We start from the raw sequence: 12858 nt of genomic DNA, 5'->3' as shown, positions 1-12858 counted from the left end.
ACAATTTTGTAGTAGCAATCGAGTGGTTATCGAAAAGCATTATATCGTATTATGCACCGTGTTTCATAATATCGTTTAAAAGTTGTCAATCGTTATGTTTCACTTTATATATTTCTAATCAAATGTCGTCCTATCTCGTACTAAGAATTATAATTACTGTAAACTATTCGAAACAGATAGGAGTGTTGCGTGTTCTTTTAAGTTTCATATTAAATCACGATTCACATGGTCTATATCCGAATAATATTCGAGCCCGTTCCACAGTTCACACTTCCATCTCACACGTTCTATTTTTTCATGCACCTCGTCTCGTATCCCGTAACTGGTATTTCTAACCCATATCTTAAATCCTAATTCACACAACACAATCTACATCCATTCTACGTCACATATTTCATATTTCCATGTCGCTCATCCTGCAGCGCATTTCCATATGTCCTTTCCCACATACTATGTCCAATGCCTACCAAACCATATCCCACATCCTCTGTCCAATATTTACCAAACCATATTCCATCCCACACTCCGTGTATTCTTCTCTATATCCCGTATCCTACACCCTATTTGCTTTTTCCAACTCAAACCTATTTCCAATATCCCATATCCTAGAACATCGAATGTACCAAACAAACGCAGCAAAATATATTTTTAAACGGGAAAGATATATTTCTGCCACAACTTGCCCACAACGGTACGTTAGGTTATATACATTTTAAACATAAATTAACATACAAAACATAAAGGAACGAAAGCTGCTGAAATTCTTCCGAATCTTTTAAATCTCGTTTATTTTAGCTTGCGAGAATGAGAAGGAAGTAAGATAGGAGATGGACAGAGTCGAGGATAAGCGATGACGTTCGAATTTTCGAGATTTCGACCAAATTTTGTATCAGGAGAACAAGATGGAGCAGAAGGTGGCTCAATTCTGACGATTTCTGGAAATGAGGTCACTTTCTAGGAACTATCGAGACGATTCCTGGAAGTGACGTCGTTTTCCTGGAATTTCTCGGAACCGAAATCGTGAAAATTTGGTCCGATTTTGCGATTTTGTATCGGAAGAACACGATGACATAGGAAGTGGCAAGTTTTCCGAATTTTTGTTATTTCAGTTATTGTAACTTGCGAAAATGGCAAGAAATCAAGATTGGAGAGGGACAGAGTCCAGAGACACGATATTACATTCGAATTCCCTTTATAAGATCTATTTATTGATTCAATTTTGAAATTCTACAATAATCTTTGCAAATACTCTCAATTGTATAGTGATTCGCATATATCCATCTATGTTACGTACAACATGAATTGTCCTATATAACTTGTCTGCGCAATTAATCTATATAACTTAATATATACTTAATTCTAACTTTAACGATGCGTCGTACTTAGTTTTCGAATATAACTATCGTACGTGCATTTCTTTCACACTACTATACATTTATAGTCACGTTTCTTGAAATATTTGGGATATTGATAAATTATAGCGCTTGTCACAATAAAAACATATGTGTAAATCTTAGACGTAATTATAAAAGATGGAATATAATGGATTACGGCTAATTATCGTTACTTGGTACAAATTACAATTACAATTGTTGCACGCGGTGAAGATTCTGTGTCTTGTTGCAGTTTTCCGATGTTGCTGGGAAATTAATTCTGTAACACACAAGAGAAACATTAATTTCATATGTTTTAGCAAATTTCAAACTAAATCTATAATCATTTCGTAACGATATTATTCGAAAATAAATATTTTTGATGCTTCGGTGATAGTAGGAATTGTTTAATTAGTATCATCCGTTTCGATTAACGTTTTGATCTACCGAGCGGAATTTGCGAACCTTTATTCGCGTCTTTCGGAAGTTAAATGGAACGTAGGAAGAAGACTGGCTGCTTCGTTAAGATAATGCAATCACAAAAGTAGATAAAGTGGAACTAATTTATACATATACCTGTCCTCGTCGCGCGCTATCGCTCTCTATCTCTATCGTCGCTCGTGTCACTCGTTTTGCGTGAAATTTCTGGCCTACGAATTTTATTTTGCGGGCTGGCGGATTTCGTTTGCGAGAAGCAACGATTTCTTGTACGCAATTTATGCGAAAAGTACTCTTTGCGTTATTTTTAATCACGAAACGAGGATGTGGTACGCGGGACGTGAGACGCAGAACAGAGAAAGTCGGATGCAAGGAACGGAGTCGTGATATGGAGTTCGGGATAGAAGGTACATCAGATATGGGTTAACGGATGTAAGATTTGGCAAATGAAGTAAAGAATTTGAAATATGAGACTACTGAAATCTTGCAAATTTTAATCATAAACTAACGTGTAATACAATTCTTATAATACAAGCTGATATAAAGAAGAAGTTACTAGTTAATTATTAGATGAAATTATTAAATAACACACGATTAATAATACGTAATATCGAATAACACAATTCAAAATAATATTAATAATATTGAAAATGTAACGATTTTAAAAGCTCAGCTCCACTTCCAACAATATTGCTGGTATTGATAATACCAATAAAATAATAATAAAGCAGTGAAATAATAGAAAAAGGATAGAATAATAAAATATATTAAATGAACGTAAGAATATTTATATTATTCCACCTATTATTACATCTGGAAATTTCCTTAAATGTATTTTTAATTCAAGTTATTCCTAGTTTCCAGCATATTTGCTTCGAAGAAGGAACGATCGACGGAAAGCAAAGGAAATCATTGAATATATCTATTATATTACCTTTTGAATCTTTTATCTTCCGTTTGCGAACATTTATTTGAAATAATTCCAGCCGAATAAATCTAAACTAACTGCTAGTAGTTTTGCGAATGGCAAAGTGAGCATTGTTGCTTGTGGCATGTCGCGTGCTCTCCATTGTCTTCTCGTCTCTATAATCCGTGTGTCTGCAGCCTTCCGACAGCGTTGCTTTTCATTTCTAGTCTTGCAACAGGAAAATGCAAACGTCATTACAGTTCTATGGATGATAAACGTTTTGCGCAGAGGGAATTTTCAAAAGGATCGTAACTTTAAAATCGAATTACTAGAAATAAAAGCTAACTCGTTTACATGTCTCTACGCAGTCATTTAGGTGTGTTGAAAAAGTTAGGGAATTCTACGGCAAAACAAGCAAGCGAAAATCTTCAGAACGCCGAAGCTGTCGAGCTTCGCCAGAGTTATCTCGCGAATTATAAACGTACGAAATATTTTAATACGTGACAAAGATCATAAAAAAAAGAAAGCTCTTTGATTTATCCTATCGGTTCTAAACGATACTTGGAGCGTATCGTGACAACTAAAGAATCTGATGAAAAAAACAATATATGGTGTTCTTAAATATTAAAATAAACTGACAATTTTCTTGATTTTCATTTCGATACAAGCAATTCAACGTGAAAGAAGCAACGTTCGCTTTATTATTCCCAATCCTGAAATTCCGTTAATCGAGCATTTTTCTCTTTCCACTAGCTCGGACATGGGCTGTGCAGTACTTCAAATTTCACGCCAAAAGTTTGGCGGATCGGAGAAAGGAACGAGTTCTAGGGAATTTCTATGGAAATTTTACTGCGATCGACTTCGATGTAACTATCTGTCGTCAGGATGGCGAAACGAGGATGTCTAATACTTTGAGACAGAAAAAAAAAAAAGAAAAAGAACTAGGGAGCTGTGACGTTACCTCTTCGACGATCGAAAGAATAATGTGGAAAGTCGACTTACGCGACGAACACCGGCGTTTATCGAGCAAGCAGAAATTTCTTCCAAAGGAACCACTTACCGTGCAACGTGCCACCGTGGAATTCCAGCGCTGTCAAGCTTTCGTCTGTTTGAAAATTCTAAATTACTTTGGAAATTCTTAACCACCTATTTCTGTCCAGTTTGTCGCGAATTTTAAGATACTTTACGCACCGGCCTTGCTTATAGAACTGTTTTGTACAGCTAAACTAATATTATTAGACAAGTTTTAGGTACAAGACGCGAGCTAGAAGTCACCGTTATCGATAAAGTCAACGAGTAATAAAACAAACGAAGTTTCACGAGAAAATTGTATAAATCGTATAAATTGTACATTATCCGATTATTCTATTCGAGAGCGAAATTTACAATTTACGACTTGTAATTTGTCGGTTTATTGTTATTAGTCGGTGACCAAATACGACGATTCGAAAGTCGTTTGCATCGCTGGAATCGTCGAACAAAATGGATATCGAGAATATCGCGTCCGTTAAATTGCATATATTCAAGTAGTTGTCGAAAATTCATGGCTAGGAAAATAAAATTAGTTTTCGTCGACGAAGGGTTCAAGCGTTTCGCGTCTGTCTCGAAACGGAACATACTACTTTCACGCATCTAGTCTGCATCGTATGCGTGCGCGACTCTTTTGTATTCTGCATTTGGCTTGGTATGTTCTTTTTGCATTTAGATACCTGTACTGTTTTTTGTCAATTTTTCTTCGTCGCTTACCTTCACCGTACAAATTTTCCTGTTCATCAGATTGGTAACACCAATACAGACACGATACGATGTACATAGCAAAAGAGCCTAAGCTCTCGGCAAGAAAAGTCCAACTCGAAGAGGAAGAGTCCTTCGGAACAGAGCTTAGCGAGCGAGCGTTGAATTTACCTTTGTTGGCATCTTTACTTTCGCGAAAAACCTAATGCATTTCGATTAATTAAAGAAAGTTGTTTGTAGAGAGGACACGAGTGTACTACATAACCGAATAGCTCGAAGAAGCTTTACGTTTTCTTATATTCTCCTTTAATAAATTGCTGGACAATTATCTTCCAGATGTAAATTTAATAAAATTAAAACTTTTCTCTTTCGATTCTACCTTCCACTCGGATTCAATCCAGAGAAGGGCTTTTAATAGTTTAACATAAAGTTGAAACGGGAAATTACCCGTAGTGGTTCATCAGGATATTCCAACACTTACCGTAGAAAATTTTTACGCATACGATAAATATATCGCGTTGTGCTAGGCTTTATAGCGACTGTATTGGCAAACTTTGAAATAGAATCCAAGATATGCAGAGAAACTACAAGGTGTTTAGTGCAAGCGTACGATATTAGAGATGATAAGGTTGTCGAAATTGTACAGCTTACTAAACGTTTAAAATAAATGCCAATTGTACGTTTAAAACCATTTGCACACGATTTCACATTTTACCGATACAGTACCGTCTGATCAAAGCGCTAAGATCGCAGGATGTTCAAGGTAACACGTACAACGAATAGATCAAAATTCCGTACGGTACGTGTTGCGTGACACTTTCGTCAGTTTCGCTGTGTACGAACAACTGGAAGAATCTTCTTTTATGAGAGAAAGAAAGATACGAAAGGAGAAGAAGAAGGAGAAAGATATAAAAATGCTGCAAAGGACAGACGGTAATTTCGCGTAGGTGTCGATAGGTAGATAATATTCACCCGTATGCCTCGGGGTTCTTCGTTTTCGAACATCTCGATAAACGAGAACGTTAGGAGAAAGTGAGAACGTCGGATGCTGGAAAGAAAAGTTTCTTACCGTAATTACGAGCAGGCTGCCGCATCGGAAAATCGTATCTCAGCCGATGACGTTCCACTGGCGGTAATCGAGAGGTTGCGTCTGAAAGTCGGATTGGCAGGCAGCCGAAAGGTATCGCGGTAGTCGGAGAACCGATCGATCCGAGTGCGGTTTTTCAGGAGCACAGGTGCGCGAGTAAGAAGACTGGTCGACATTTTATAATTCAGGATGCTGGGAGAAACGGAAGAAATTATGGAAGACGGCGAACGATCGCGAAGGTTTCGCGACCGCTCGCAGCTTTCAGGAGCACATCGTCGATTCTCGCTGCTGCTGCAAGCTGGCCTTTGCACCTGCGAAAACGTACCGCGTTGCCGTCTCGTACTTGGCGTGGATAAAAAACCGACGAGCAGATAAACGACACGCTGAAAGGAATAATTGAGATTTATGTCGTCGCAGGGGAAAGACAGCGTGGAAACGCGAAGGCGTGCGAACGTCGCGGCGCGTCGCAACAAAACGAAAAAGAGAAGAACGAGTCTGCCCCGGCGAAGAAGTTAATTAAAGGTAAGGCAAGACAGCAGGAGGACCACGAGAGCGGAATATCGATCAACTCGAGATTCAATTTCGATCGAAACGAAGAATCTATTGGGGTGCTCGCGCGAGATTATAATAATTTTAATAAAAGTCTCTGTGTCCAAGAAACGTCAGACGTCGATCGCTGGCTTTCTCGGGTAACTAGCCGCTAACCGTTCTTTCGTGCTCGGTCGAGTACGAGGAATCGTGGAGCCAGTTCGTTTTAAGGTCGGGTCAGTGGAATACTTTAAAAAAGGATCTCGCGGACGACTTAAGAGATCGCGACCCCGTTTCCCGGTCATTGGCCCCAACTACGTAATACCGAGAGATATCGACTTTATTTCTCCTCCTCCCACTCCCTGTTACGCGTCATACGTGTATTTTCGGTGTATCGTGACGAACAAAAAGTCAATGAGCCGTCCGAGAGAGGTAAATTGAAAGAGAGAGAATGGATATTTGAAGAATGGAACGAGGAAGAGAGAGAGAGAGAGAGAGAGAGAGAGAGAGAGGAGAAAGGAAGGAGAAGGGACAACGACGCGGTTATAATTGCCGCGCATCGATTCCCTGGTCTCCTCGATGCCAAACTCGTCTGCCGTTTCGCCAATTCGACTCGTCGACGAACGTCCAACACACTCGCTCGCTTACAAATCGAGCAAATTCGAGCCGGCGCCGAATGCTAACCGCTCGTAATCGGATTCGATGGTTGGCACTCTCGTCGCCTCCTCGTTCGGACCGTTGCGTCGTCGCGAGAATCGCGAGGTATCGCGCGCACTCCGATAGACGAAGACGAGAGCACGAACAAGCCTCTGTCGTTGTTTGCGTCGAAAGGTGAAAATAGAAAGGCGAAACGACGAAAGACGAAGGGAGAGCACGCGTCGATACATATTCAAAGGACGAGGCAGGCCGTCTGGTCTGGCACGGGCCATTAGCATCGATCGTCTTCCGGGAGACTCGCGTCGGTTCGCGTCGACCGACCGTTTATCCTCTCGAGAATTTCCTTCTGGTATCGAGTTAAGGGGCGCCCCTTGCACGATCCCCGCGCGTCCTCTGCCCCGTATTGTCCCGTGGCACGAACGACCATTAATTCTTTCTCGACCACTGGAACAGCCGGAGATCCTCCACGTCCGACGGCGAAAGCCGATCGAGCCACCGGAACACGCCGAGATCTTCTAATCGCGCTCGTCTGTTCCGCGTACACGTAAATGGGCAGGAGATAATGGGCCGTGGGTACACGCCCGGCCAGAGGCAACGAACACCAACGACCCATCGTATAGTATACCAGGATCGAGGTTTCCAGTGAATCGCGGCTGAGGTGATATTATTATTTAGCCCGAGGAGTACCAACCCACGGTGTAATTCGGCGGGACGTGTCGGGCTTGAGAATCGCTTTTGTAATGAAATACGATTTATTTACTAAATATGCGAAATATATATATATGTATGTATATATATATATATATTATGTATACGTATATACATTAGGCCATACACACAAGTACGTAATCTCTGTCCGATTTTCGGTAGTTTCGGGGAGTTGTTCGACTGCGCAGCCCCGATCGTAGCTCGTTTTTAAACGAGCGACGGATCTGGTTTTCTTTGGAAAAACGCCGCGCCACGTTGTCTACGTTTCTACGGAGAGCGCGAATAAGGTTCGCGATCCAATGTTTTTTCTTCTCTATCGCAATGTTCGACGAGGTGTACCTAGTTTTCGTAGATAACGGCAGATGTACGCGCGTGCAGGCGTCGCAGCTATGTACAAAGTATACAGACACAAAGAGAGAAGTCGCGGACGCGAAGGCAAGCGAAAGTCCGTTGGTTTCTCGTTCGTTCGTTCGTTCTTGGTTGGAGAGCGAGAACCGCGCGACCGATCTCGTCCCGACTTTTCGGAATTACAACGGGAGTTAAAAGCTTCGAAGCCGTATAACGAGTACACGTAGGTATCGTTGCGTGCTACGCGGATGCGCGTCATGCGAGAGAAACACGGATATGCGCGGGGTGGATCGTCGAGACGCCTCGCTCGGCCGCGGCTCTCGCTCGTCGCGGATTTCTATCGGAATCGCCGCGAAAGAATAGCCGACTCGCTTCCCTACGCGCTCCAGACAAATATTTACGCTATCCCGTGCACGTCGAATCGTCCAAATTAATCCGCTTACAGGCTCGTAAATCGTATTTTCGAGTCGCGTGCCGTCCAACGGGATGATAATCCGCGCGCGCGTTCTCCCGGGCCCGCGACTGCCCCGCGATTGCCTCACGGCGACCCCGGTGCCCCGATCGATCATCACCCATCGGCCAAGTAGCCAAGCGATACTCGTCCCTCGCCAATTCCGCGAACCGGAATTTTTTCGGTTCCGACCCGCCTTCCAATTCCGTGTTTGTTCGATCGTTGCCGTGTTTTCATTCTGCGTTCCAACGATATTTCCCTATTATTTCGCATTTGATCGCCAGGTATGATCGTCCATCCGTCTCTTTCTTCTTCCATCCTTGTGTTTCTCATCTTCTCTTCTTTCCTGCTCGACGGAGCCCAGTCGCGCGCGTGGCAATTGCGTCTCGTGGACGCGAACGCGGCCGGCCGCGCGCGGTTCGCACGCTCTTATTCCTAGACCAAGGTTGGCAGTAGTCGGAGAAGTAGCGCGCTGGCTACTGTCAGGCACACGGAAGGCGTTGCAAGGCTGCCCTGTCCTTCCACTGAAACATTTAGCAGAAGACGCGTTTCGTTTTGATCGTCGAAAACCTCGACGAGGTCTTTATAAATACGTATAATACGTTTCAGCGTGCTAATCCATTTGCTAATAACGCGGAGCGTGCCACTGAACCGATCCCTGAAAATATCTTCGAAGCTGTTCGCTCTACTTTTGTCTACTTTTCGATATACACGCGCTGTTCGATCCACCTTGGCATCCGCTGTTCACGCGGAAAAGTTACTGGCGGATAATTTAGTTGTCGATTTTTGAAATCCGAGCAAAAATACAACTTTTGTATTCAGCGAATTTAACGAGTTCGATCTACGAAACACTGGTATTAAGAAGAAAGTGTCAAAGTGTTTCGCATCGCCTGGTAAAGTATGCATGCCAATTAGTCGAAGGAAACCTAGACTCGAAGAAGCAAGCGAGAAGAGAACAACGTTTACGACCGAGGTTCGTCAAAGCGGAAATTTCAAGTTTTTAAGCCGATACGATTGGAACTTTGTTCCTGGACGTTTAGCCTCGATCTTCTCGAAAAGTTTCGGCCTAGGAGAATTTGGTAGATAGCAGAGTCGCGAGGATGCAAAGGGTGGAGAGGAACGAGAGCGAGAGCGAGAGCGGCGAATGCGGCAACGCGACGTACGTCGCTTCCAAGAACGACTCGGTCTAACGAGAAAATCGAAGATCGTTAAGAGCAATTTCGTCGAGACGCTCGCCATTCTCTCTCTTTCTCTTTTCCCTTTGCGCGAAGCTCTCTCGCTTCCGCTACCGTCCCCTTTGGCGATTTCGGCCGACGTTTACCCTTCACGGGCGTCCCGTCCGAGAGGCGGCGACCAAATTTCCCATTCCCTTTGCGATCGATCGTTCTCTGCAAACGCTACTTCCACTCGATTATGTTTTATTTCCACCTCTTTTAATTTTCATTCCGAATCGCGTGGCGACCCACGCGATTTCGTTCGTCGTCGTAGAATTCGTGCGACGTGATCGGGCATAACTAAGGCCACGATTCCGATTACGACGAATTTTCCCACCGACCAATGTTCCGAAGCAGTGCCAAAAATAATGAAGCACGGCAGAACCTCCATTCGAGAGAGCGATATCTGGGGTTATTGCCGAAAATGTCACTGTACTAAATATCCGTAGCTTTAATATAGATTTTCCAGTTTGTTCGAAACTCTAACGTTACATCCACGATACTCGCAACTCGTTACAACGGCGATGAAATTCGAAATACTGTGCGTAATACGCAATGTATTCGTAAAAGGTTTCCATAAGTTTCCGAAACTTCGAAATGTTTCCTACGATGTACACGCGAAAGTTCCTAGAAATATTCGAGTATTTTCGCCAGCCACCGCGTACACGCGTAACGAGTTTGATGGAATTAATCCGCGCGAAGGTAAAATTTCAAATATCGGGGCTTCGTTAACTCGACGAACTTTTTATTCTATTTGCTTAGTCAGCCAGAACCATCTACATCGATCGTAATCGTAACCTAATGTACGCAATTGATCGCTCGCGTTGAACAAGAAAGAAAGGAGAAACCGAGGCGAAAGGTAAACGAGCGTAAATTATTGTTTTAATTTTGGTAGTTGGGGCGAGCGCGCGCCTCTCGAGGGAAGCTCGGGGCCGACTTTGCGGCCGGTGCAGGTCCGTTCCACGGACACCGACGATCGTAAAGCATCCTTAATTCGTTAGAGCGCGCGAACGATGCTTAATTTCCTGCGAAAGTGACTCCTCGCGTCCTCCCTTTCCCCTTCTCTTTCTCGCTTTCTACGGGGTTGCGCCTCTTTCGCTCGGAAATAACGAGGTAATCGTTTCTCGCGCCGTCAGGCACGCGTTAATTAACGCGTCCGTCGTTTCGACGGTTCTCGCTTCTCCTTCGTTCGTCCATTTTTCGAAAGAGAACGCGGCCGGCGAGAAGCGAACGAAAGACGCGTTGTGGGACACGAGAAAGGGAAACCGGAAGGCTGGTTTCACGCGAACATACGCACGTAAACGCACGATATACAGGGTGGTTGGTACAAGCGGAAAGGGGGTGATTCTACGCGAAAAAAGAAGTCGAAAGTATAGAATAACAATTTTTCGTTCGAGGTTTTGTTTTCGAGAAAACCGACTTTGAATTTTGGCTCGGTACGCGTGCACTTTATCGCGTCTCGTTATAACGGATCTCACTGTAGATCGTTGTCTCGATGGAAAAATTAAAAAAAAGAATTTTTATTCTATATTTCCCACTTCTTTTTTCGCGTAGAATCACCCCCTTTCCGCTTGTACCACCAGTTACCAACCACCCTGTATACGTAGCAGCCGTCTAAGACTGCGATTTTCAGGCTTTTTCGTCTCGTCGCTCGTATAAATTAATTGTCAAAATTCAGCGGCGCGTCGAAAAATATATTTTGCGCACTCGGTTCGAGACTTTTAATTCCGAGATCAAAGCACACGAAAACTGAGAGCTCGTCCAGATATTTCTACAAAGTTCGACGATTACGAACGTCGGTTTTTACTATTAGGTCGTCCGAAAAGTTTCTTTCGTTTTATAAGGAAATAATGGATTTCCGTTTTGTATTATTTTATCGAATTACGTTTCGTTCTATCGAATACCATTTCGTTCTATCGAAATAAAGATCACGACGTTCGACAAACTAGGTTTCGTGTTTGTATAAAGATGTATCGTTGCAAAAGACGGGTTTGTAAAAGAAAGACACTCTTCGGACAACCTAACGTTGCCTATTGCCTCTTAATCTCGTCAGAACGTCCTACTATACGTAGCTACGATCGTTACACGCGGGATAAAACGATTACAGTTCGATATATCCGTAATTAAAATATACAAAATGGAATTAATAAGTACGATGGTGCAGTAATGAACTCTGTTTCAATAAAAATAGACGAGTTGTATCAATATCGAGTTTATTTACGCCTCCGGTAAAAATCGTTGCCATTCGAGTAACGAACTACGCACACGCAATTTAGTCATTAAATATGTCTTACCAAATGCATCTATACGATATGCACACGTTGGAAAATAAAATATACGTTTATAGCCGTTATATACGTGTGGGTACTTGTCACATATATGTGTACGCATATCGCGATAGCCGTATTTTCGCGTGCAACTAGCCGAACGGAGAATTGTCGTGGAGTTCGTAACGAGGCAGAGCTTACCGAAAACTTCCGTTGTGCGCGTCTCGAAGCGTGGCTTGTCCGACATCGAGTCCAATACCACGGTCGCCTCGCATCTTCGACAAAATTTATAGAGACGTATTAATCGTCGGGGCTGGACGAATCGGGCTGTTGATGATGATAGCGATGGCATTGATGGCAGAGTGGCGGTGATGATATGAGTGTTGGTGAGTGTTGGTGGTGGTGGTGGTGATGGGTGGGGAGGAGATTGTCCAGGGCGGAATTACCTGACGTTTATTTTGTCGCCGGCGATGTGATCCGGTTCCAATTGCAGTCGTAAACTGGATATCACCGAATAAAGTCCGTGCTGCTCGAACACCATTTCCGTGTCTGGTTTCACCTGAAACAAACGCGACGGGACGTGTTCCACGAGTTGCAGCGTGTGAGAGATCGTCAGGGCGATCAGCCTCGACGATCCGGTCGAACTTCCTTTTTATCGTCGCGCGACAGTGTCGAATTCTCGCGACCGAACATCGACGAGTTACAGGAAACGAGCGAAAGAAGCGACAACGCTCGCGAGAACGAAGAACGAAACGACGCGCGACGTCTCGTGATTGGCGATCGAGACGCCAACTAGAGTTTCAGGCCCCGAATCACGTTCGAAGTGATTCGAATATTTCATCGCGCGTAGGAAATGTTTTAGACGCCGTCGGTACCGGCGATGGAAGGCGAGCGAGTGGAAGCGCCGCGCTTCGAATCGAAACGCCAAGTCGAAAGGCCGCGGTACGTCGCAGCGACGAGATTTCCTCCGAGAGCAAACGAGATTCGCAGCCGCGGGCTACCCGAGCAAAGAACTTCGTCTCGCTTTCGCGAAATGAAAGGCCGGCGCGCGGCAGCTACGTTTGCCGAGAAAATCTGCTCGTTGAAGGTTGGCGCGCGAGTCCTAAGGATTCCGTAGCACGGAACCGACACTGCGCACGCTGTCCT

General features: G+C 43.8%; 1 protein-coding gene across 3 annotated transcripts in view; it reads right to left on the bottom strand.

Annotated features, from left to right (window-relative positions):
- Positions 1-1175: 1175 nt before the first annotated feature.
- LOC117155332 (uncharacterized) overlaps positions 1176-12858 on the bottom strand; it is a 149341-nt gene continuing 137658 nt past the window's right edge. For 2 of the 3 annotated variants that reach the window (XR_013059780.1, XR_013059779.1), the window contains 4 exons: positions 12159-12271; positions 11914-11987; positions 2746-8755; positions 1176-1653 (listed from right to left, as the gene is read on the bottom strand). Coding sequence is in view for 1 of the 3 variants with exons in the window: in XM_033331203.2 (XP_033187094.1) it covers positions 8667-8755; positions 11914-11987; positions 12159-12271 (276 nt within the window). In the remaining 2 variants the exon portion in view is untranslated. Of the gene's footprint in view, positions 1654-2745; positions 8756-11913; positions 11988-12158; positions 12272-12858 lie in introns of those variants that run through there. The other variant, XM_033331203.2, reaches the window with a different exon arrangement.

Source organism: Bombus vancouverensis, chromosome 12 (genome assembly GCF_051014615.1).
Source record: "Bombus vancouverensis nearcticus chromosome 12, iyBomVanc1_principal, whole genome shotgun sequence".
NCBI classification, from domain to species: domain Eukaryota; kingdom Metazoa; phylum Arthropoda; class Insecta; order Hymenoptera; family Apidae; genus Bombus; species Bombus vancouverensis.
The sequence above is the reverse complement of the archived record's forward strand: the minus strand, read 5'-3'. Positions and strand labels throughout refer to the sequence as shown.